The sequence below is a fragment of the Eulemur rufifrons genome, chromosome 30 (assembly GCF_041146395.1).
Source record: "Eulemur rufifrons isolate Redbay chromosome 30, OSU_ERuf_1, whole genome shotgun sequence".
NCBI classification, from domain to species: domain Eukaryota; kingdom Metazoa; phylum Chordata; class Mammalia; order Primates; family Lemuridae; genus Eulemur; species Eulemur rufifrons.
In genome coordinates, this window is record NC_091012.1 from 134,155,919 (window position 1) to 134,182,873 (window position 26,955).

A 26,955-nucleotide genomic window follows, 5' to 3' on the forward strand; every position below is an offset into this window, starting at 1 on the left:
GATTCAATAGATCTGGGGTGGGGCCTGTGTTTCTATATTTGCTCCCAGGTGATGCTGATGCCACTGACTCGAGGGCCTCACTATGAGGAGCGACAGTGTAGGCTGATTTCATCCGCAGTTATTACAATTCTTTTCTGATTATAGATCTAACCGGGAACGTAAATGTCAACTGCTTGGGCTTGATTCTAGAGGATTTTCTATTTTCCTCTAGGTTTAGTATCATTGATAGTTCAGCTCAGATCTGTGGCTTGAGAAATGGGGAAGAAACATAAGGAACAATGATTGGGGATCCCTGCTTAGCCCTGTAAGCTGTGTGAATGCACGTTCTACGCAGAACCGCAAACGCCAGGGCCCAGGAAACTGCCCTGACAGCTTCAAAGGCACTGGGAGACTCCCTCTTTACCTGCTGGTGATCTGGCTGGGGCCTCCCCAAAGCCGCCTTTGAGGAAGACTGCCACTGTATGTATGAGTAAACTGGAACACTAAAGATTCAGAATGACTCACCAGGATAAATAACCACTAGAGGTCCTGTCTCCAATTGCCTCCCCCAGTTTGATAACTTAAATAATGAGTGACGGAAACAGAGAGTCATGCTCAAAGGAGGTTTATTAAGCCAAAGTCTAAGGACAAACCCAGGATAAGCACAGGTCACAAATGTGTCTGTGGCCTGAGGTCTCCTCTAGGGATTTGGAAACGGGGTATACAAAGGAGAAGGCTGTCCAGAAGACAAAGAGATGGGAGGGGTAGGCAATGAGGCACATAGTTACATTCTTGTGAGGCTTTAATTAGTGCTCAGTAAATCTACATTTTACATAAGATAAGGTGAACATTCCAAAAGGGAGTAGGGGAAAGAGAATCCATTATGTAGTCTTCTTCAGAGTAGGCAGAGGAGTGGCTGATCTCATCTGTCCTGGGTTCACATATGTGGAGATAAACTTGCAATTGACATCTCAGTGTGAAACTTCACAGAACTCAGGATCAAGGATTTATTTAGGTTGTAGCTCTAAGGTTATAATTGTCATGTGCATGTTTTATAAGGGCCTTAGACCCTTATAAAGGTTTAGGGCTAACTAGGCAATTCCTGTAAGCAATCTGTCAGGAGAGCCAACTGGACAGGCAAAGGACCTTTGTTGTTATGGGAACCTGGCTTCTGCATAAATCACAGCTGTTTGTTTTGGCGATAGGATGGCAGTGCTGTGGGATTCAGTTCTCGGGCTCAGTCTCCCTTCTGGCATTAGAGTTTTGGGGATCCCAAGATTTTATTTTTCCTTTATAAGTTCAATTTTCTGGTAACAGCTTTCTTGAGCTATAATTCACGTGCCATACAATTCACCCATTTAAAGTGTACAATTCAGTGGTGTTTAGCATATTCATACAGATGTGCATCCATCACCACCATCAATTTTAGAACATTTTTATCACCCCGTGCCCTTGAGCTGCTGTCTCATTTTTAAATGTTCGTAGACATCCACTAAATTGGAAACTTTCTGCTCAGCAATTTGTGAGATTTCACAAAGCTGGGGGACAAAAGTCCATCTGTTGAAAGAAAACAAAACTGTAGAAATAGAAATCCTCAGTCAGAAAAGACACTAAAGACAAGAAAAGACAAGACGGCCTGGTGGACTCATAAATGCCAACGTTGAACCTTCGAGTCCTTTTCTGTTAGACACGGATGAACGCTGACTTCAGCTTTTCCAATCGACACATAAATTCATGCACTGTGGGTAAGAGCTACGAAGGACAATGGCCTGGCTGGGCCGTGGTTGGGAAAAGAAAACTGAAACTGGCTTTGCAGCTTCTATGTCTTCAGTCATTCCCAGACAGGCAGGTTAGGTGGAATCCAGCCAGATGACTCAGGGCCTCACTCAGGGCACCTTGGAGATTTCTGAATTTTTTGTTTCAGTACACAGGGGAAATTTAGCAGGTTATGATACCATTGTGATAACTTAAAAGCAGCTGCGGGGGAGCTATCTATGTTCACGTTTACACACATTTCAAAAGTGAACACTATCTATTCCAAAAATAAAACGTAAAGTTTTTGAATGGGTGATATTTTAACTTGCCTAAATTAGATCTGTAACTTGTCCATGGCTGTTTTAGATTTTTGAAAAATATCTGTCATCATTTGAAAATGATTAATGACTACTTGGAACATATTCCAGTTTGTATCTTGTATACATTTTTATTTTTTATTTACTTTTTTGAGATGGAGTCTCGCTGTGTCACCCGGGCTAGAGTGCCGTGGAATCAGCCTAGCTCACAGCAACCTCAAACTCCTGGGCTCAAACAATTCTCCTGCCTCAGCCTCCTGAGTAGCTGGGACTTACAGGATTGTGCCACTGCACCCGGCTCATTTTTCTATTTTTAGTAGACACGGGGTCTGACTCTTGCTCAGGCTGGTCTCGAACTCCTGACCTGAAGTGATCCTCCCACCTCAGCCTCATGGAGTGCTAGGATTACAGGCAGAAGCCACTGTAACCGACTTTGTTTGCATTTTTTAAAAAGCAAGGATATGTCCAACAAATTTATTTTAATTCTATTTTTTTTTTACTCTCCATCCTGTAGGGAACTTATGATAATTTAACAAGGAATGTAGCATGGCTTGGCTATTTTTTCATGATTGACTGTTATTTCCCTAGGTCATACAGGCAGAACATGAAGATAGAAAGGCCCTCTATTTTGTAGGAAATAATATTTGAAACTACATTTATAAATTTATAGTCTTCAAATTCATAAAAAATATAAACATGTAAATGTCCCTTAAAAAGCTACATGTTCTTATATTTTAAAATTCCAGTATTTTCAAAATTACTCACTTTTTAGAAGGTCAGATAAACCACATGGATGCCGCAAGAAGGTTGGGGAAGTTTCCCGTGTCAGCAGAGCCAACAACCCATGCCAGGTGGTCCCGCCCACGTCCCTGTTACTGAAAGAACCACAGTTAAAAAACAGCTGCACCTTGCCTGGAATTAATGGGAAGCCCAGTGATGTTTCTGGAAGCAAACTGATAGGCAAAACAAACACCGCTCCCCCTCCAAGGAACCCACCTGCTTTATTATGAGGTGGTCCTGGCTTTGTCCCTGTGTACCCTTTGGCATGTAATTTGATCTCTGTCAGCTTCAGTTTCCTCACCTCTAAAATGCTATGTGGCAGGGTAGTTGTGAAGATTAAATGAGATGCTGTATATAAAGTGCAGAAATCTAGCAAATATGGCGCAGGAGTATACTTTCCACCTTCCTCTGCCTGGCCATCTTCCTCTCAAGATTTGCCCTAAGGGTCAAGGCTTTTAAAACTTTCCCTGACCCTCCCACAAGGGGTTAGTCTTCTTCTGGGGCCCTCTGCACCCCTGCCTCTCCAGTCTATGTTTCTCTCATAGCTCTTAAAATATAAAAGGATTGCTGGCTACATCGCATGGCACTTCCCCTGCATTTTGTGGCTCTTGAGGACTGGGACAGTGTCTTAATCATCTCTTTGCCCCCAGCACTGGGCAAAGTGTAAAACAATGTACAATCATAACTGCAGAGCATTTCTGACAACACATGGTAACATCTCTGGAGACCTAATTTTAAATAATAATGCAAATGGGATTATATAAGGTTGTCATCTGTTCTCCCTTCTGACTGTGTGGCTCTTCTGAAACCAAGAAGGCGCCTTCTATAATCTAGGCACTTACAGTAAGTACCTCTTAGAGATAAAAAGAATAACTATTTTAGCAAAATATTTTGCATTTACTGGGAAGTTATAAATAACAAAGCAATCTGACCCAGAAGATGACGGCCTAGCCCTTGCCAAGGCAGTGGAGCACTGCCAGCTGCAGGCTTCCTGGCTGGTATTGAGAAATGGCAACGGGGAATGAAAGGAGCTTCTCATCACAGGAAGTGCTCAGGGAAGAGACAGAGCTGCAATTGTATCCAGCGTTTTATCTAAAGAAAGTAACAGGGACAAAAGGAGAGTGATGTGGGAAAACCCATCAAGAGAGCCCTCCTACATTCAGGTATAACAACTGATGTTTATGCTCTATGCAGTGACTCTTGGTAACTATGGCAACGAGAATACAGGCTATGCTTGTTTTGTGCTGAATTTCTACACTGTTTTTTTTATTATGGGTTCCAGGTAGGGAATTTGGGGTTAGGTGTATTTTATGAAACATGCATTTGCAAAATTGCCAAGGACTTTGTAGACTATAAGGATTCAGGGAAATTAGTCTTTGTGTATTCTTACTTAAAGCCAGTTATGTGACAGTGGGCCCACTGCAACAGCCACCTAACTGGTGTTCCTGCATCCATCATTGCCTCCCTCCCCATGTAGCGCAATATAGCAGCCAGAGTGATCCTTCCTAAAAGGCATTCAAATCTCTTTACCACAAACTCCCCAGCTTCAGTGGCTTATCATTACGCTCTAGAAAAATCCAAAGTCCTTATCATGACCTACAAGGGCCCTCACGATGGCTTCTTTTTTTTTTTTTTTTTTTGAGACAGAGTCTCACTCTGTTGCCCAGGCTAGAGTGAGTGCCGTGGCATCAGCCTAGCTCACAGCAACCTCAAACTCCTGGGCTCAAGCGATCCTCCTGTCTCAGCCTCCCGAGTAGCTAGGACTACAGGCATGCACCACCATGCCCGGCTAATTTTTTCAATATATATTTTTAGCTGTCCATATAATTTCTTTCTATTTTTAGTAGAGATGGGGTCTCGCTCTTGCTCAGGCTGGTCTCGAACTCCTGAGCTCAAACGATCCGCCCACCTCGGCCTCCCAGAGTGCTAGGATTACAGGCGTGAGCCACCACGCCCGGCCTCGATGGCTTCTTTGACTTCCTTTCTCATCCTTCTTCCCCTTGCTTAGTGCACCTCAGCTGCGGTGGACTCTTGCTGTACCTTGGCTGTGTCAGGTACTCTCTGATCTTAGGGCCTTTGCACTTGCTGTTTCTGTAAAAGTGATTGATTATTTATTTATTTATTATTTAGACACAGAGTCTCACTCTGTTGCCCTGGCTAGAGTGCAGTGGTGTCATCATAGCTCATTGTAACCTCCAAACCTGGGCTCAAGTGATTCTCCTGCCTCAGCCTCCCTAGTAGCTGGGACCATAGGTGTGTGCCACCATGCCCAGCTATTTTTTTCTATTTTTAGTAGAGATGGGGTCTCGTTCTTGCTCAGGCTGGTCTTGAACTTTTTTTTTTTTTTTTTTGAGACAGAGTCTCACTCTGTTGCCCGGGCTAGAGTGCCATAGCGTCAGCCTAGCTCACAGCAACCTCCTGCTCCTGGGCTCAAGCAATCCTTCTGCCTCAGCCTCCCGAGTAGCTGGAACTACAGGCATGTGCCACCATGCCTGGCTAATTTTTTTCTATATATATTTTTAGTTGTCCAGATAATTTCTTTGTATTTTTAGTAGAGACGGGGTCTCGCTCTTCCTCAGGCTGGTCTCGAACTCCTGAGCTCAAATGATCCTCCCGCCTCAGCCTCCCAGAGTGCTAGGATTACAGGCATGAGCCACCATGCCCGGCCTGGTCTCAAACTCTTGAGCTCAAGTGTTCCTCCCACCTTGGCCTCCCAGAGTGCTAGCATTACGGGCCTGAGCCACTGCACCCGGCCTATAAAAGTGATTTTAAATTAAAGACTCTTTACCCCACAAGCAATTTTAAAGAAAAACCCTTTCTTTTTAGGGGATAAGACATAGGATGTGAAAAAATGATTATCTATAATTAGAAAATGTAATGCTGTCTCACTGACCAAAAGAAAAAGACCCATATTACTATTTTCCCATTTCTAGTTGCAAAAACTCACTGACACAGTTGATACGAAATGAGGAAGACCATATAGATTTTTATATCTTGGAGAGTAAGGGACTTTCCATTTCAAGTGCTTTTATTTATCTGCAAATTTAGTTTCCAAAATTCCAGTATGAAAACTATACACTACACACAGAACTCCAAAATCAAAATGCAAACAGTGACTTAAATTAATCAAACTTGGTTTTCGTGTGCTGTGCCCTTTCAAAACCACTGAACAGTTGATCATTCCAAGTCATATGAAACCACATTTTGTGAAACTTTAAGTTTTAGATGACTTTGCAAATTACTCTTTAAAGCACTAACATGTTTGTGTCACAATAAACAGCCCTGAGACGCCACAGGGAGAAAAGACATTAAAATAGAATTCACACTTGATGGTCTCAAGCCAATTTGTTCAAAATCATTTGAAAACACAAATATATTTTAGTTTCATGTACCTTTTAGGGAATTCGGTCATGTGGCCAGTAAAATATACATATGGTTAGGACTTCGGAGATCCAATAAAGGAAGTTAGGAGAGTTAGGAGAAAAGAACTGGTGAAAAAGTAAAAATGTGTAGGTTTGTAGATAACTCAGAGGTAAATTTTTTAAAACTATAAAAACAATGAACCTTCTATGATTTTTTTAAAGAAAAAATTAGCCATAATTACATAAAAGCCTTGTGTTTAAACAATTATATAAATTGGTTAAACACTGTTTGCAACGGCCTTAAAGAAGTAATTTCCTCTTCAATTCATTTATTAAACATTGGTAGATTCAAACGCTGAGGTGATGGACTTTTTCTGACAGATTAATGCCCATTTTCACATAAGCAGAATTTGAACTTCAGACCTAACACACATGCCCTTGAGAACATGAAGGCTCCTAACAACGGAAACTAAATGTCATAGTTAAAGAGTTTATATACCCTGAAGAACTTGTGCAAAGAAAAAAAAAATACACAACTACTTCAACTAAGCAAAAGGGCTCTCAAAAAAATTCTAACTGTGGGATGAGGTACAGGGTAACTTTCATGGATGAAGGTAGACCTATAAAGTGTGGAAAGAGATGGGAAAAGAATGCTCTACCCAGTTTTAGAGCCTAAAGATAACTATTCATTCAGTCCCCCCATCTCCAGGAGGACATTTCTCAGAAGTCAATATTGAGCCAGTCTTGGACAGTGAATTTAGAGGAAGAAAATCTGGGATTTGTTTGAGTTATTTACGGTTGTATAGCTTGGGCAAGTCACCCCACCTCTGTGAAGTATCCAGAATGGTGCTCTTGTCTCAGACCTGTAAAAAGGATCAAACGAGAGCCTATTTATGAGTAGTTCTCAACTCGGACTGCACCTTAAAATAACTTCAGGAATGAAAATAGCAATGTTGGGCCAGGCAGGCGCGGTGGCCATGCCTGTAATCCTAGCACTCTGGGAGGCCAAGGTGGGCGGATTGTTTGAGCTCAGGGGTTCGAGACCAGCCTGAGCAAGAGTGAGACCCTGTCTCTACTAAAAATAGAAAGAAATTATATGGACAGCTAAAAAATATATATATAGAAAAAATTAGCCAGGCATGGTGGCACATGCTTGTAGTCCCAGCTACTTGGGAGGCTGAGGCAGGAGGATCGCTTGAGCCCAGGAGTTTGAGGTTGCTGTGAGCTAGGGTGACGCCACAGCACGCTAGCCCGGGTAACAGAGTGAGACTCTGTCTCAAAAAAAAAAAAAGAAAAAAGCAATGTTGATGCCTGGGTCCTATCCCATAGGTTCTGACTGAATTGTTCTAAGGTGGGCCCTCAGCACCAGTGGGTTTCAAAGCTCCCCAGATGACTCTAATATACAGCCACTGCTGAGAACCACAGGCCTATTGCTAAAGCAGTGCTTCTTGGACTATTCTGAAGGATCACCTGGGGATCCTGCCAAAATTCAGATTCCAATTCAGTGGTGTGGGGCCTGAGAATCTGTGTTTCTCAGGGCTCCTAGTTTTGTTGAGGTGTTCTCAACCACACTCTGAGTACAGCAAGATACTAAATGGCCACAAAGCACTATGAAAATAGTTAACCACTCTCCCCCCAAACTGTAACTTTTAGTGATGGTGGTGTGAGCATCGGCTAATGACTTTCTTTCCTTCTTCTGTTTTAAGATTAGTGCACATAAGATTTTAAAAACAAGCACAGAAGGTTTATACAAATAAAAGGTATCACTCTGCTCTGTGCGGTGGTTCACACCTGTAATCCTAACACTCTGGGAGGCTGAGGTGGGAGGATTGCTTGAGCTCAGGAGTTCAAGACCAGCCTGAGCAAGAGTGAGACCCCGTCTCTACTAAAAATAGAAAAAATTAGCTGGGTGTGGTGGTGCGTGCCTGTAGTCCCGCCTACTCAAGAGGCTGAGGCAGGAGGATCACTTGAGCCCTGGAGTTTGAGGCTGCTGTGAGCTAGGCTGACACCACTGCACTCTAGCCTGGACAACAACAGGGCAAGACTGTCTCCAAAAAACAAAAACAGACAAGAAAAAAATGTATCACTCAAGTTATCTGCTGTTAAGATAACATTTATGGCTGGGCACGGTGGCTCATGCCTGTAATCCTAGCACTCTGGGAGGCCAAGGTGGGTGGATTGTCTGAGCTCAAGAGTTCAAGACCGGCCTGAGCAAGAACGAGACCCCCGTCTCTACTAAAAATAGAAAGAAATTATCTGGACAACTAAAAATATATAGAAAAAATTAGCCGGGCATGGTGGCACATGCCTGTAGTCCCAGCTACTCGGGAGGCTGAGGCAGAAGGATTGTTTGAGCCCCGGAGTTTGAGGTTGCTGTGAGCTTGGCTGATGCCATGGCACTCTAGCCCGGGCAACAAAGACTCTGTCTCAAGAAAAAGATAACATTTATTTACAATTACAAGCACACCCACTTGCTATGGTACCACTGTTCCCCACATTCATTACAAATTACATAGGTCATCATTTGTTCATCTGGGTTTGAATTCCGCACCCAACTTGGAAGAAAAAGTGTTCCTCTGGAGATTACAGTGACCTTGCAATTGTATTTCTCACAGCGCCTGCATTTTATTTTGTTTGTCTGTGTGCCATCCATCACTTGGGGAAGGTAATGTTCCTGGATACAAGATTCCGTGTAGGAAGCTCTCAGCTGCTTCAGTTCCTTGTTTGCCATCTCCATGACGGTCATTTCAGCAAACTCTCTTGGAGACATGGTCCCAGAGAGCAAGTTTTGTTGTAAATGAGAATTTCTGGGGTTCTTCAAATTGGCAACTTTGCTTCTGATACAAATTTTATATTTTTTGATGTTCTTTGAATAAAGGGTAAAAACATGCTCTTCGATTTCCCTTGCAAAGTTTTGCCACAAATCAGCTTTTGTCTGGTCTGTGGAAGAACTAGTTAAAGCTGCATAGAGAAGCTCCATGCATTTAGTTCTCACAGATGTTGTGGGACCCAGCAACTCTCTTGATCCTTTGCCAGTGGATTTAGGGTCACCACCCCCGAAATGCTCTTCCTTAGGTTCCACTCGAATAGCACTATTTTCAGGCACAATAATTTTACTGAATTTTGCAACCTCTTGGGACGATGACACAGAATCAGAATTGCAGGCACCCAGTATCTCATCCTGACTTGGGTCATAAGAAAGTCCTGAATTTTCTTCTTTACTACCACTCGTAGGGAATAATTTAGGGCTGTTCCTTGGTTTGAAGTGAGTATCTTTATAAAGAGCTTTCCACTTTGACAACAAACACTTGGCTTTCTTTTTCAAAGCCACTGAGGGGCAGTTTTTGAGGATTCTGTACACAGCTCTGACCACATCTGTCTCCTGGAGATGCTCCTTAGTCACATAAATCGTTTCTAGCTCAGTAAGGTGGTTGCCAAGATCTTCAAAATTCCTTTTAGACATCAGTTGCTCAATAAGGGAAGCTCTGGCAGCTATCTGGCTCATGTCAGACATATTTACAGCTGCAAACAAAAATAGGTTTCAGTTTTCTTAAGCTTGCCTTTGCTAGTTGCAGCTTCTAGATAGTAAAATAGCACTTTCTGCCAGTTACCTACACGATGTTTTCTGAAGGAGTTATGCAATATCAATGTGTACGACATGTTAGAAAATGGACTTTGCAAGGTGGTATGGTTTAAAGTCTTATTCTTAGTAGTTAAAAAAAGTGGCATTGCAAAGAGCTTCTGCATAACATCTGCTTAAAAGAGGTTTGCTGGAGGATCTGCTATATGTTTTCTGCCTCCAATTTTAAAATGAATGATCTTTCTAGATCAAGATTTATCAATTCATTTGGGTAGAATTTGGTGATCCTGTTGGGGATGAAATTACACCGGTGTCAGCATCAATATAGTAATGCTGAGCAATGCTGGACTACATTTTCCCCATATTCAGCTATATAACTGAACTACTTGCTGATTTTGTAATATAAAAGAATAAGAAACAGGACAAAAAAGGGTTTGCTAATGACTTAAGCAGTCTAAAGAAATTGTGAGATAGCACAGGTTGAGACCCAGCCAGAGCTAGGTCTGGCGGGTCTCCCAAAAGTCAGCAGGCCGCACTGTGCTGCCGTCTGAGTCTTCTGAACAAGGTAAAGGTTCAGATTCAACGATTCAGATGATATATGACTTTGGACTAACTAGATGCTACAGAGTTTGGTTTCATTAATTTTTTAAAAACTTTTAAGTGTAAAAAGTTGCCAGATGATTATGTCTGTGTGAATCTCATCCTAGGAAGCAAATGTTTACTTTATGTAACAAGTCTATTTTTCTCTCACATAATGTACGTAACCTTGCCTACATAATATCCTTGGATCTATATTTGTCTGTCTGGTCTAAATGTCTAAATGTGAACATAAGCATCTTGATGGCAGGGGCCCCGTCTTTTCAAAAATCCGTGGGCTCCGTTTTACAGCATTTGGTATTAAATAATCACTGAATATCCACAGGCTAACAACACTGAAGAGATTACAGAGAGAATTAATGCCATCTTCCTAGAAACCACCTGACAAGTGTCATAAAACATAATGTCCTTTTAGTCAGTAATTCTACCTCTATAAATTTACTTTAAGGAAACGAGAGATGTGGAGACTGTATATGTAAGAACTTTCTTCAGACTTAGAAGAAAATGGAAGGCTCCCAAACAGGAGAATGGTTAAAAAAAATATGGCACACTCCTGGTATGATACAATAATAAACCATTTAAGATCATGTTTTTAGAGAATATTTAACAACATGGGAAAATAGTCATAACATTAGGTGAAAACAAATCACAATGTAAAACTCTGTTAACTAAAGATTAAATGTAATTAGCATATGATCCAGCAGATCTACCCAAGAGAAATAAAAACATATGTCTGCACAAAAACTTGTACACAAATGTTCATAGCAGTATTATTCACTCATAATAGCCAAAAAGTAGAAAAACCCCAAATGTCCATCAACTCATGAATGGATAAATAAAATGTGGTCTATCCATATAATAGACTATTATTCAGCCATAAAAAGGAATGAAGTACTAATACATACTACAATATCGATGAACCTGGAAGACATTATGCTAAGTGAAAGAAGCCAGACATAGAAGACCACATATTGTATGATTTCATTTATATAAAATGTCCAGAGTAGGCAAATCTATAGACACAGAAAATACATTAGGGGCTGCCTAGGTTGGGCTGGGGAAAGAACAATGGAATGAAGGAAAAGAGGAGTGGCTGCTAACAGGTGCAGGGTTCTTCTTGGGGTTTGGTGGCGAAATTCTTCTAAAGTTGATTGTGGTGATGGGTTGCACAAATGTGAATATACTATTAATAAAAACCACTGAATTCTACACTTTAAATAGGTGTATTTTATGGTATGTGAATTACACCTGAATAAAGCTGTTATTGAAATCTGATCCAAATTTTGTTTTAAAATTCCATGTGAAAAGGCTAAAAAGACATACACAACATTTTACAGTGGCATTTTCTGAATGGTAAGATTTTAGGTGATTCTTATTTGTTCTTTTACTCTTTTCTGAATTTTCTGTGATGAACATGTATTGTTCTCATAATCAGAAAAGTTATTAGTCTAATAAAAATTCATGATAAACTATATGCATTTAAGATACATGCCTACTGAAAAACGGTATGAGAAATGGATCCTTCTACCTTCTTGCTACCTTCCCTCTGGAATGAGAGTATTATCTCTTAAAGGTGGCTACACATTTAGATGAGCATTCATAATTTCCTCAGAAATTGCTGAATCTCAAACAGCTGCATCTCCCCTCAAACTGTATCTCAAAAATGAGGTTCCCACTGGTGTTTCCCTGCAGGGATGGCTCAAAGATGACCGAGTCTTGCATTTTTACCACCAGAGGGAATATAGAAAACCTGTTTTGTTTTGTTTTTTTAAAGCCAGTTTAACACTCAGTTACTCAGTGGGCCCATCAATTCAGAATCTTCAGTAATTAAGGATCTTAAGATAATTTTCCTAATTATTGAGAACCAGTACTTAAAAGATAATTCTTTTCCTTTTTTAAAATTCTACGTTTAGAGACTGAAAATAGTAAAAGAGGTCTTCCTAAGACTCAAAGACTCAATAAAGAACAGGCAAGATAGCACAGAAAACTAAGACTTGCTGAACATTTCTCTCAGAATTGTCTATTTCAGATCTTGAGGAAGTCATACAGTTATGTCACAATAACAAAGTTTCAAGCTGCTCAATACACTTGAGCCCTCCCCCACTTGCTGGAAAATTTCTTAAAAAAGAAGAAACATTCATTCTGCCTGCATTCCATATATATTACTACTGCAGAAATCAGGATTAAGTTTTGCCAGATGTCCAAAAACGTGGTTAATAAGAGGCCTAGAGTTAACAAAAAGGTTAAGCAATATTTGACTTAGGTCAGAATTTCTCAGCTGAAGGTCTGAGTTTCAAGGAGATTCTGAAGGGGAATTTTAACTGTAGCTTCAGGGTTTCAGTGAGGTGAGAGCAGCAGTTTGTACTGCCAGCAAAACTTTTTCTTTACTTGTATAAATCTATAGAAGTTAACGTATTCATGTGTAAACATCCAAAAAGCATGTTGCTCTTCATTTCATGCTCTTTTATTTACTTCTCCTTCATATTTGTTTTTAGATTTTTAATTTTAGTGAAACATAAAAAACAAAGTTCACCATCTTAACCATTTTAAGTGTACAGTTCAGTAGTGTTAAGTACATACACATTGCTGTGTATCCATGTCCAGAACTTCTCCATCTTCTCAAACTGAAACTCTGTACCCATTAGACAACTCCCCATTCCTTCCTCTCCCCCACCCCTGGCAACCACCATTTCACCTTCTGTCTCTGTGGATCGGACTATTCTAGTATCTCATAGAAGTGGAATCATACAGTTTTATCCTTTTGCGTCTGGTTTATTTCACTTAGCATAATGTCCTCAAGGTTCATCCATGTTGTAGCATGTGTCAGCATTTCTGTTCTTTTTAAGGCTGAATAATATTCCATTGTCTGAATATACCACATCTTGTTTATCTGTTCATCTGTGGATGGACACCTAGGTTGCCTCCACCTTTTGGCTATTGTGAATAATGCTGCTATGAACATAGGTGTGCAAATATCTCTTTGAGACTCTGCTTTCAATTCTTTTGAGTATATACCCAGAAGTGGAATTGCTGGATCATACAGTAATTCTACTTTTAATTTTTTGAGGAACCACCATACTGTTTTCCATTCTCCTTCATACGTAAATCCTGTCACCCTTTCTATTCCCCTGTAGGACAATCGTGGATATAAAGCATTCATTGCCCTAGGAGGGTACAATGTTGAAGCCACTGGGATACAAAATTTTGAGAATTGCCATAAAAAGACAAAAATAAGCTGTGTGTCCAGTTTAGAGTTCTACATAGTTCATTCCAAATATTTATTTTGATCTAGCATGTGCTAGATACTGAGCCTAAAGAGATAGTCTCTGCCTTGAAGGAGCTGACAGCCTAGTAGAAGGAATACAGACAAGAAACTGGCCAATTACAACACACGTGGTATTTCCACATAGACAGGTACCAGTTGCTAGGGCAAATGCACAGAGGGCACCAAACCCTATCTGGGCTCTCTATCATCTGGCTAGCAACAATTACTTTTTCCACTGTCTTCACTCTGATTTGTGGCACTTTGTTAGAAGGATCATCCTCTAATAGAGATCTCAGCAAGATATTCCTTCATTTTCCTGCTTAAAGATCTTTTTTTTTTTTTTTTTTTTTTTTTGAGACAGAGTCTCACTTTGTTGCCCAGGCTAGAGTGAGTGCCGTGGCGTCAGCCTAGCTTACAGCAACCTCAAACTCCTGGGCTCAAGCGATCCTCCTGCCTCAGCCTCCCGAGTAGCTGGGACTACAGGCATGCGCCACTATGCCTGGCTAATTTTTCTATATATATATTTTTAGTTGTCCATATAATTTTTTTCTATTTTTAGTAGAGACGGGGTCTCGTTCTTGCTCAGGCTGGTCTCGAACTCCTGACCTTGAGCGATCCGCCCGCCTCGGCCTCCCAGAGTGCTAGGATTACAGGCGTGAGCCACCGTGCCCGGCCACCTGCTTAAAGATCTTCAGAAGCTCCCCTCTGCTCTGAGGATGGAGCCCAAGCTCCTTGGCCAGGTGATGAGAAGCACCTCCCTGGCCTCCCCCTTGACTACTCTCAACCACAAAGGACACAGCTCTATGCCTCTGCTCTAGCAGCTCCCTAAGCCTGGCTGATCTCTCACCACTGGTGGTTCTCAACACTGGCTGCATATTAGAATCTGGGGAAACTAAACAACAAAAAACAAAAACAAACAATGCCAGAGCCTCATCGCAGACAGAATGAATTAAAATCCCTGCAGGTAGGACCTGTGTATTGGTTCACCTCTCCAGGTGATTCTGATTTAAATGACACACAGGCACCCCCGCCCTCCCCAGCAGTACCTCCCAGTGAGGCTGCCATCAGCCCCAAAGACAGCTCTGGTCCTGCTCCTGGACTGAATGCACAGAACCTCTCTGACTTTGGATTCTGCTAGATGAAGCCTCTTAAATCAGAAAATATTAAAAACACCTGCTGTGTATAATGCCCCCAAGAATCTTTTCTACCAATGACAACTGGTGACTGTAATGTGTTAAGTGTCACGATGCACGAAATTCCCAACACTCCCACCCTCACTTACCTCTTCACGGGAAGGTAACAGACATTCATTGAGCAACTGTCCGTGCCATGCACACTCCTTTCACCTCAGTCAACACAATAATCCCGAAATACAGATACGGCTTATCTTCACCTTACAGGTGAAGAAACCTGTTAAAAACATCAAATAATTTGCACGTTGTGTTTATTCACAGTGTTTATCACATTTAGAAAACATTTTTATTATCTGCCTCCCCCATAAGATCCCAAGAGAAGAACCAAATCTGTTTTAGTCACCTATACACACCTGGCAAATGCCTGGCCAGTGCTTACTATTCAACAAGTTTTTGTTATTAAATAAATGAAAAGCACCCAGGGTACTCTTTCTCCTGTGTGTGAGCTGCATTTCTTTTCACTACAGACCAGCTTGATTGTACCCATTGCACCTGAGTACAGTGCCCCTTGGCTTCTTCCCTGGGAGACCAAGCCCATCTCCATTCTAGTTAAAAAAAAAATCATTCAAAAAATTCTAGCTCAAAAAAAACCTACGGTGCCCACGGTGGGCTAATCAAGTGGATCTGAAGAGTCAAGCCATATGGATAAGGAGGGTCGAGAAGGTATAGTTCCCAGAAGCAAGGGGTGTTGAGCAAGTTGGGTAAGTTTCCTGACCACTTTGTGCCTCGATTTCCTCATCTACAAAATGGGAGAAACCCAACATCCTAGGATTAATATGAGCATTAAATGAGATAGTCTTTATAAAGTGCTTAGAACTATGCCTGTCATGCAGTAAGCCTGACTGACAATTATCTGGGTCTACAATTAAAAGGTTTAAAAATATCTACCAAACCACGCATTGTTCTAGAGCAAGGAGTCAGCAAACTTTTTCTGTCAAAGGTCAGAAAGTACATATTTTAGGCTTTGCAGGCCATACAATCTCTATATGGATTACACAACTCTGCTGCTCTTGTAGCAGGAACAGCAGACAAAAAATACATAAATAAATGTGCATGACTTTGTTCCAATGACACTTGTTTACAAAACCAGGCAGGCTGGATTTGGCTGCAGGCAATAGTTTGTTGACCCCTTTCTAGAGCAGTGCTGGCCAACAGAAATATAATGCAAGCCATAGATATAATTAAAAATTTTCTAGTAGCCATGTTAAATAATAAAAATAGGTGAAATTATAATACATTTTCTTTAATCCAGTGTATCCAAAATATTATCATTTCAACATGTAATTGATATAAACAAATCGAAATATTTTGCATTCTCTTTTTCATATTCATTCTCCAAAATTCGCTGTTTTACGCTTACAGCACATCTCAGTTCATACTAGTCACATTTCAAGAGCTGAAGCCTTGCATAACTAGTGGCTACCACACTGGACAGCACAGTTCTAGAACACATGCTAATGTGAATAATGCCCAGATACACACCTATACTTTCAGCGTCTGAACACAGATCAAAAAGTTTATACGGTGCCAGCAAGAACAGGCACTAATATTTGACTGGATGTACATAAAAGCTTGTAAATATTAGGCAAGGCGCACATATCTGCACTAAAATTGCCTAAACCCTGAGAAGTATAGAAAGACCATGGCAAAAACCTCCAGACGCTGGTAACAAATCAGTAGGAATCTAAATCTGTTTTGATCTTTACATCTCTTTAAAATCTAAAAAGCAATGTTAACTTTCTAGCCCTAACCCAAGTACAACCCTCCAGCTTCACAGGGCGCCCCTTCCTCTAGGGAGAGAAACGGTGCCAAATGTTGGCAGGGGAGTCGCAGTTTCTGAACAGCCACTTAGCACTGCGCTAGGACCCTTTTCCGTTAATGATGACCCCTAGTAAAGGTGCAGCGAGCGGGAGGGACCAGTCCCTGGGTCCGGTCTGGCCCGGGTTTGGGTTCCGGTGGGTGGGGCCACGCGACAAGCAAAGCCAGTTGCTAACCATCCCGGGTGACAGCCCAGCACCCAGCACACACGTAGCGGCGGCCCCAAGGGTTCTGGCAACGTCGGCTGAAGGAGAGAAAGGGGAGGGGGCACCTTAGGGCCTACCCGGCCCAGGGCGCACCGGAGAGCCTCCTCGAGCGGGGGTGACCTCCCACCAGAAACAACCGCTCGCCCTCTGCCGGGCACAGGCCCTGACGAACCTGAAGCGCGGCTCAATGAGAAGCGCAGGCGGAGCCGGGGAGACGTCAGCAGCCCCAGCGTCCACAGAAATCTTCCGGTCTCCGGAGCTGGGACGACGACGGCTCAACCAATCCAAGCCCACAAACCAGCCACGCAAGCCTGGGACCTCGCGCGTGCGTGTTAGGGAAATGGCGCCTGCGCAGAGCAATCTGCAGCCGTGGGAGTTTCTCCACGGTTTCCTGGAGGAGGAGCTATGACCCCGCCGCGGGCTTGAATTGAAAGAAACCTTACTAATGTTTTTTTCTTTCTCTTTTTTTAGCAGCGACCTTTGCTAAACTTACTCTACAACTTACCCATTCTGCTTCTAATCAAGGCGGTCAAGACATTGCTCAGTTAGATGTTGACAGTAATTTAACACAGTAATTAATTCTACAAGTATTTATTTGCACCCTAGCATGCATCCATTGATTTGAAAGTAGTAAATGTTCATTAAGTGGTCATGTGCATCCTGGACTTCTCACTCGTGCACAAAGATCCAGTAAAACCACAGTGATGGTTGAACTAGAGAATGTGGCAGCCTCCTTTACTGATCCCCTATTCTAAGGTAATTTGGGGAAAGGTTCAAGGAAGCAAAGTATCCAATCCAATACCCTGGATTGGATGCTGCCGGGAAGCAGGATGATTCTATGATTAAGTAACGTAATAAATCTTACCTAGAAGAAGGGAACACAAGACCAGTGACTCACTGGCCAGGATAGGGGATGTTTGGTCATTATTGTGGTTTGGACAGTGTTTATATTTTTGTCAGCATTCCAACATGATTGAGAAGGAGTCTTATTTTTGGCTTGATTGATCACATCAGAGAGTAGCCATACCTGATGTTGGTGTTCTGTGAAATTATTTATGTTCCACAGAACACAAAGGCCCAGCTGTGAGTGCTCAGCCAGCTCAGAGCTTCAGGAGTTGCTTTTGTCTTTCTCTCTAGCCTTTAAACTATTACAGGGCTAAAATGTTCGCTATAGTAAATTTTAATGCAATGTTCACTTAAGGATTATATCTTGTTAAAGAAAAAATTATTTAATGTCACTTGTTAAAACATGGTAAGGAAGACTTTATGCAGGACCATTGAGACAGGTACAGGGACCACTACAGGGTCTTCCAGTGAAGGAGAGAGATTGTGCTCAACTTCAAATATAGCCCGGGAAAGTGGGAATTTATAGCCAAGGAGCAGGGTGGAAGTCAGTGGATAGAAAATTACTAAGAGGAAACATTAGGGATAAGAGGGATTCTGGCTAAACCAACCTAGCAGGATTCTTGCTGAAGACAGGCCAGGTGATCAAATGTCAGCTGGGGGATGGTGGAGGATGAGGAACCTGGTCAGATACTGAGAGTGATCAGATATTGAGGGTGAGTGCTTCTTGCTACACTGACTTAGCAGGGCTCTTTGCTAAAACTGGATTTTACAAGGAAGTACACAGATAGGCCTAGGAGAAGGCTCAGGGGCCTGACTAAAGTTTGGTCAAGCAAAACATCTTTGTCAATCTTTTGCCTGTTAAAAGAAAAACTTTAGACAATTTAAATCAGAATTTATTGGAGCAAAGAATGATTCATGAATTGGGCAACATTCAGAACCAGAAGAGGTTCAGAGAGCTGCATGGACAGTGAGTTTTTATAGACAGAGAAAGGAAGTAAAATACAGAAATAGACTGATTGGTTGCAGCTCGGCCTTTGCTGTATTTGGACATGATCTGATCAGTTGGCAGCCTGTGATTGGGTGAAGCTTTTGGCTGTGATTTGGCTGTTTATTATACTCTTAGGTTAAGTTTTCAGTTTATTCACATGCTAAGTTAGATTGCAGTTCATTGCATAGGAACTCAAAGTACAGAGACAGCCTTAGGTTAATGGCTTCTTGCTTATTAAATTTAACATGCCTTAATGATATTTCTCTTGTCTTCCTTTGTTAATTTTTTGGTTCATTTTCTGAATACTCTTGCCTTTGGAAATACTCATTTAAAAATACGAAGCACTATAGGCCTCCAGAACAACAATCTCTAGTTTTAAACAGTGACCTAGGAAGAATACTTTCTTTGTGATCAGATTTGTAACATTCAATTCTTAAAATATCTAATATTTGTCAAAACAATTAAGCTATGAAAGACTCAACCTGAAGGAGTTAGTTTAGAAACTAGAAGTTATTTCAGAAACTCTGTCAGTAGAGCATTTAGGGTTTTTATAACCAATTTCTCATGAACTATGTCCTGAAGAAAAAAATAGAAATTAGCCAAAAGTCTAAAAACAAAAACAAAAACAAAAACAACCCAAGCTTTTCTCTGGTGTGAAAAAGAAAACTATTATTTCAACTAACAGGCAAGCTAATGCAGTCCTGCGTTGTCCACTATAGTAACCACATGTGGCGATTTAGACAAAATTTGAAATTCAGTTCCTCAGTTACACACTAGGTAAATGTCAAGTTCTAAATAGCCACCTGTGGCTAGTGCGTACCATATTGGATAGCATAGACATAGAACATGACCGTTGCTGCAGAAAGTTCTGTTGAACAATGCTGGCTGAATTCATCTGGAATAAATCCACAATAGGGCTGCCAATGGATTCTAAAAAGGTTGCTGAGAAGTTAGTTCTTTGGGGCAATTTTTAAGTAGAATATCTATAAAAGCACTCCCTTCTATGATAATTTATCATATGTAGTTTTCAGGCCTTTGTTTTAAGATCATCTTTCAGCTGCTTTCAGACTCTGGAATTCTCTCTGATAAATTTCCCTTGGTGCAGTGGAACTAACTTTTCAATCCTTATTAAGTCTCTGAGTGGCAATATAGATATTCTGAGTTCACACAGACAGCCCTTTCCTGCAAATTCCCAAAGAACAGAGGGAAAATCCTTTATGAGTCCTCTCTTGGAGGTTAGTGTTACACATTACTCAGGGAACGGTTACAGATGTTTTCCATGGAATGAGGTCAGAGAGACCGCATCTTTCTGGGTTCTAAGGTGCTGGCTGGTGTTCATTTCCTGATAAAACACCAGGACCAGACACAGGGATTAACTGGGGACATTCTTGTAAATCACAGAACATAATGCATAGGATTAAAATGATGAATAGTTTCCTTGAAATCTCAGGAGTCACAGAATGTCAGAAAATAGAACAAAAAGGCATAGATTATAGAAACAGAAACCTCCTGTTTAAGTTCTGCAACATATTCCTTAAACTTATACAGATGACATAACAGAGATGCAGGGAACAGAGTATCTCCGATGAAAATTCCCAGAGGCTGCGAAGAGCTAGTTGTAGCCTGAGTCAGGCAGTGTCTGGCTGGTGGGCTATTGATTGATTAAACCAGTGATTCTCAACCAGGGGTGGGGGAGCTTTTGTCAAGCACATTAGCCAGACTGTCTCCAAGCTGGGAAGGAGAAAGGGTGGGGAGGGAGGGTGCACTTCTGGTGTAAAACCGTTTTTCCTCCCTAAATGAAAGATTCTTCATGTTTAAAAATTGCATAAGAACTTCCTTCATTAGTATAGCCTTTTCAACTTAATTGCTATAAATAGATGCTTGAATTGTGTTTTTCTTTCTTTTTTTTAAATCAAGGAATAACTTACAGTAAAGTGCACAAATCTTAAAATTACAGCTTGATCAAATTATAGCATATACCTAGCTAATCATCACCTAGATTAAGATATAAAACATTTCCCTTAGTGGGCTCCAATCTCCATGAATTAGTTTTACCTGAACTTCATCAAAATGGACCCATATTGTATATATTCATTTGAATCTAGCTTTTTTTTTTTGAATCTAGCTTCTTTTACTCAATATTATATCTATGGAATTCTCCCATGATGTGGTTTTCATTCTGTATGGTATTGGATTGTATGCATCTACCACAATTTATCCACTTTACTGTTGATGAACATTTGGGTTGTTTTCTGTTTTGGACTATTACTTAATAAAGTTGTTATGAACATTTTATTCATGTCTTTTGGTGGACATAAGCCCTTATTTCTCTTGAGTGTATAACCCAGAAGTGGAATTGTTGGGCCATAGGGTAGGTGTATATTAGTTTTAGTTGACACTGCCAAACAATTTTCCAAAGTGGTTGGTCCGATTGATACTCCCACCAGCAATGTATGAGAGTTCTAGTTGCTTCACATCCTCACCAACACTTGGATTGTCAGTCCTTTTAATTTTAGCCATTGTAGGGGGACCTTTGTAGATCAATGGTTCGCAACCTTTGCTACATGTTAGAATTACCTGGTGAACGTTTAAAACTCCCAGCAGCCAGGTGGTACCTTAGGCCAATAAATCTTTTGGATCAGGACCCAGTTATCAGTGTATTTTAAAGCCCCTGGGCCGATTGCACACCCCTCCTCAGAATGTGAATTTTAAGCAGAGTGATGTGCAGACAACATGGTGAGAGATTGCTCGGGCAAGGTGGCGTCCTTATCAGACCATTCCTGCAGTGGCTCCTTTCCCACTGCGATCTGCTTCTAGCTCTGCAGCCCATTTCCAAGCTGGGTCTCTGGTCTTTCCATCCACCTCGCACTCCTGCTATCCTTGCTATAACTTTCCTCTGCTGGATCTGTTTCTGTTACTCATTACCAGCAAACTCTGACACAGCCTGTCTTAATGTGGCTGTGTGATTTCAGGGACATCAGAAGAGAATCCCTGATCTTATCGTGGTACTGGAATTTCCTTTGGAAGGAAATTAAGACATTGGAAACTGCTATTATAAAAGAGCAAGTATCACTTAGGAAGGGTTACACGTGAAGCTCTTTATTCTCTATGCCTGAGTTGTCATGTAAGGGTAGTCTCCTTTCACTTGTCAGAGACCAGTGGAATGGGACATAGGACGAGGAAGCGGTGATTGGGGTGGATTGGAGAGAATGAAAGGTCTGCAAGATTGGATTCCTCAAGGTCTCAAGGGTGACTGAATTGGAAGGCTCTGGGTACCCAGAGAGAAGCACGAGGTCCCAAGATGCCAGGGAAGGGAAGAAATGGAGCGAAGAGGGAGCAGGAGATGTTGAAGACAGCTCTCTGCTGTTTGCCTGGTGGCAGCCACACACATGCACCCAGACAGCCGCAAGGGGGCACTGCGGGAACGCTGAGAGAGGATTTAAACACATGAGTGATGCAAGTGCAAAATGTCTCCTGTTGAGCAGGAGAGCTGTGCGACTGTCATCTTAGAAGGAAAAGGAGTTTTAAAAGGAGTAACGGGGATAGAAAAGAAGGGGGATGTAGACATTTCTACCACCGTCCAGAAAGACTAATAGATGTGGGGTTGGTGAGGGTTCCTCCCAGGCTCCTAAGCAGCAGGAATATTTCCCCAGGCGGTAGCCTCTGGGCCTGTTGGACCACCTCTCCAGATTTGATGCCATTCACCTCCAGCAGCCTGCTGATGTCCGGGGTCCATTGGTAGCCTGGATGGCAGGATAGGGAACGTCCCCAATGTAAGAGTCATTGGTGGCTGGATTACACATGAGTCTGTGTGACTTCAGTCACAACCTGCCTGACACTGAGAGGTGAATTCACTCTAGGTGTCCCAAGTCATTTGGCACAATGTCAGCTAGATGAGGTTCATCTTAAAGGAGAGTATACTTTTTGAAATAAATTCTTATTGAAGTATAACACATTTATAGAAAAGTCAGTGTGCAGATCATAAGTGTATTGCTTTCACACTCAACATGCTCCTTCAAAAAGCATCAAGAAACAAAACTACTGGCCAGTGGCTCACACCTGTAATCCTAGCACTCTGGGAGGCTGAGGCAGGAGGATCACTCAAGGTCAGGAGTTTGAGACCAGCCTGAGCGAGACCCTGTCTCTACTAAAAATAGAAAAAATTATCCAGACAACTAAAAATATATAGAAAAAATTAGGCTGAGGCAGGAGGATTGCTTGAGCCCAGGAGTTTGAGGTTGCTGTGAGCTAGGCCGACGCCACGCTACTCTAGCCCGGGCAACAGAGTGAGACTCTGTCAAAAACAAACAAACAAACAAACAAAAAACCAAAAAAAACCAAAACTACCAGCTGCTCAGAAGTTCTCCCCCTTGTGTTCCCTTCCAGCAGCCCCGCACAAGGATAGATACAATCCCAACTTATCCACCATTGATTAATTTTGCCTGATTTTTGTTTTTTTGAGACAGAGTCTCACTCGGTTGCCCTGAGTAGACTGCCGTGGCATCAGCCTAGCTCACAGCAACCTCAAACTCCTGGGCTCAAGCAATCGTACTGCCTCAGCCTCCCAAGTAGCTGGGACTACAGGTGTGCACCACCATACCCAGCTAATTTTTTCTATTTTTGGTAGACACGGGGTCTCACTCTTGCTCAGGCTGGTCTTCAACTCCCGACCTCGAGCGATCCTCCAGCCTTAGCCTCCCAGAGTGCTAGGATTACAGGCATGAGCCACCGGGCTGGGCCCTGATTTTTGAAACATATAAATAGAAGCATATAGTATGTACTTTCTGGCTTCTTTTGATCAATAACATATTTTTAAAATTTATCTGTGCTGTGGGTAGCATTGGGTTGTTCATTCTCATTTCTTTATATTATTTCATCGAATGAATATGCCACCATTTATTTATCTATTCTACTCACATTGGATATTATGGATATTCAGGTTATTGCATTGGGACTATTAAAAATAGTGCTACTGTGCGTTTCTGTTTGGTATATACCTAGCAGTGGACTTCTGGGTTGGTCATACTGTTTTTGGTCATACATGAGGCATAACCATAAATTGACAATACCAAGTCTCTTATATGATACTCTGTACCTGAAAAAGGCAATTCCAAATGTGTTTTGAGCAACATTGTCAGTGAGATAAATATATAGGCTTCTCAAAGAAATTACTGAGAAGGAAAGGGTAATTAGTTCTTGCCCGTTTACATTTAATCCAGTATTCTTGTTATAGAGTAGGGGAAACCAAACCAACCAACCAAACACATGAACAAAACAACAACCTAGAAATGGAAAACAACTTATATGATACTCCCAAATTGGTTAAAGGTATACACAAGATAAATGTTTGGGTCAAAAATATGTGTATGTAACCTTTCTATGTTAAGGCCAGTTAGGGGCAGCCTTTCTTGGCCCCAGGCCAGACTCTTACCACCATATAGTAATGCTGCTCCCCAAGACATAAGACTACTTAGAAATCATCTTACATAGTTTTTATGTACATATTGATGCCAGAAGTTTCATGAAGCACAGATATGATGTTTAAAAATGTAAGAATTCCAAAATGCTATTCCATAAATAACTACTCCAATCTGCAACCCTATTCTCCACATGAAAAAAGACCCCTTGTTTGTACACATTTACAAAAATCCAAAAGTCCATGGTACCTTGCCATTCTCTGCCAGACAGAATTAAGCCGTGTCCACACAGCACCCGGACAACGCTTTGATCAGAGACAGAACACAGCTATTGGCATTTGCAGTCATGGTCTGACTGAATTAAAAAGAAAAAAGGTTGAATTCATTTACATTGGCTTTTTAGATGTTTACCCAGTCTAACCCTTCTTGACATTTTTGGAGAGCCTCAGACTTGTCAAAGGAGAAAAAAAAACTCACTTAAAATCATTGTACTGAGATAAATTCACCAACATTCAATAGAAGCCATTTAAATAGAAGCTATTTAAAAATAGAAACATGTGTCTAACCACTATTCCCTGTTCCTTCTTGGGGGAGTGCTTTGGGCTGTCAGTCTGATAGTTTTCCACTTTCCACAAGAACTGCATTTACTCAAAATGATGCTAAATAGTCATTATCCAATTCACCCTGTCAAGTTTCCAAAACACTATAAATGTTCTAAAAGGCAAGACTATTTGACTCAAGAACAAATAACCACTTTTGGAGGAGAGTATCAAATTATAACATGTCCCCAAGCTGTAATAGTTTTTCCTCAAAACGTGCAATGATTTCAGTCCATGTTTGTTTATTTTGCAGAAATTAAATTACCTAACTGATATCTTATGGCCTGATTGGAACAGGATTTTAAACAGCAGTCCTGGAAAAGTAAATTCCAGAAAGCAGTAGTTCCCTTCACTCAGAGAAGGTGAACTGGACCTGTATCAAGGATGAGGATGATATTCACAATGTTAGGGGCTTGAAAAGGGCCACCATTCCTATCCCGTCTTTCTGTCATCTCATCCGATGAATTCCAGAAAGCTGAGTCTGATGTTGGGAAGTGATTCTCCGTGGGTCTCCTATGTTTCTGCCCATCTTTTGCACAAAGGCATTAGCAATTTTTGCTCTGTACTTTTTTTTTTTTATGTTTTAAGGTAGTTTAGTGATAACTTCATTGTTCAAGTACTATCTTTTCAAGGATGTTTGTATAGTGAACAGCCTGGGAGAATAGAGATAGTGTCTTCTTCCAGAGGGCAGATTTGGTTCCTGACCAAGACGATTAAAAGTATTGTCTCCTTTCAGGACAAAGTTTGAGAAGGTTTGCTCTCAGCCCTCTCATAAGATTTAGGCTTTCCCAAACTCGGGGTTCCTCAGCTGTGGCACAAGCCCACTATGTACACTGCATCCGGGACCCGCCACTGCACTGCCCACCCTCTGTGAGACTTGGGGTGGGGCCGAGAGCCGGTGCTACCGGCTGTGATGTGCCTGGTACAGTCTTTCATCTCTTACTCAGGAGCATTATGTTTTCTACCAATATCCATGAAACCACAACAGGCCAACATGTGAGCTTGTAGTTCAGGTAAAATGTCAGACCTTTTCATAGTTCCCGACATCTGAAAACATCCCCAGGTAAAAAATATTCCATAGTCATCCACAGGTATTCTGTGCTTTCGAGAAAAAGAGTACAAAAAAAAAAATGCAGGCTCCCTCAGGCCAGGTCGGAGGTTAGTGCAGTCTCAGGGAGGCATCAAGTGCCTGAGAAGAGGGGGCGAGGGGTCGCTCAAGTCCTAGCTGTCATCTTACAGACGACGTGGCCCTCCACGAAGGGTCTGAGGTCCCCCGAGATCTGTAAGGGAGGGACAGGAGAGACCTTCCTGGTCACAAGGAGTCTTTTTTGAGCCCCCAGAGCCAATGGTGGACATCCGAAGGGACCCACATGCTGGGCAGAGGCCTGACAGGCTGGGTCAGGAAAACGGAGGCTGCAAGGAAGAGCCAGGACTGGGCTTCAGAACACTGGTGGTGACACAAGGATAAAAGACATGAGTCACAAAGTGGAAGTACAAACAGCCAATGGACCTGGTGAGATGCTTAATCTCACCTGAAATCAGAGAGGTGTACATGAAAACAGCAAGGAGCCAGCATTTGCCCCCAGTTAGATTGTCTGCAGTGGTTTGCTAATATGAAGTGTTGGCAGGAGGTGAGGAAATACTCACTCTCATTCCCCTGCTAGTGGGCCTGTGAATGGTAGAACCACATCGGAGGGGAACCTGGCAGTATCTACTGCAATGAAAACATATGTGCATACCCTATGCGGCAAAATTCGGGCTGATGTTCAGTCAACAACCTCGGAAGGCATGTGTTTTCCCCTTGCCAATGGACGGGGGAGCAAGAGAAGCACGTGAGATGGCATCTGCATAGGAATAGCTGACATGTCCAGGCCTGATGGTGCCACGGGGTGTTTTACCTGGTTTGAGGTAGACTTCAGTCTTGCTATCCTTATTTCAGGAAGTCTGAGGCAGAGAGAGGGTAGGTAATACCCCCAGGCATTCTTTTTTTTTTTTTTTTTTTTTTGAGACAGAGTCTCGCTCTGTTGTCCGGGCTAGAATGAGTGCCGTGGCGTCAGCCTAGCTCACAGCAACCTCAAACTCCTGGGCTTAAGCGATCCTCCTGCCTCAGCCTCCCGAGTAGCTGGGACTACAGGCATGTGCCACCATGCCTGGCTAATTTTTTCTATATATATTTTTAGTTGTCCATATAATTTCTTTCTATTTTTTTAGTAGAGACGGGGGTCTCGCTCTTGCTCAGGCTGGTCTCGAACT

General features: G+C 41.9%; 1 protein-coding gene across 1 annotated transcript; it reads right to left on the reverse strand.

Moving 5' to 3' along the window:
- Positions 1 to 8,620: 8,620 nt before the first annotated feature.
- Positions 8,621 to 17,073, reverse strand: TCEANC (transcription elongation factor A N-terminal and central domain containing). Its single transcript, XM_069463813.1, has 3 exons — positions 17,025 to 17,073; positions 14,918 to 15,045; positions 8,621 to 9,715 (listed from the first exon to the last, which is right to left on the reverse strand). Exon 3 carries the CDS (start codon positions 9,705 to 9,707, stop codon positions 8,649 to 8,651), a length of 1,059 nt encoding a protein of 352 aa, XP_069319914.1. The 5' UTR covers positions 9,708 to 9,715; positions 14,918 to 15,045; positions 17,025 to 17,073; the 3' UTR covers positions 8,621 to 8,648.
- Positions 17,074 to 26,955: the final 9,882 nt, after the last annotated feature.

Excerpts from the sequence above, each read along its gene's own strand:
- TCEANC (XM_069463813.1), bottom strand. The coding sequence starts at position 9,707 with ATGTCTGACATGAGCCAGATAGCTGCCAGAGCTTCCCTTATTGAGCAA.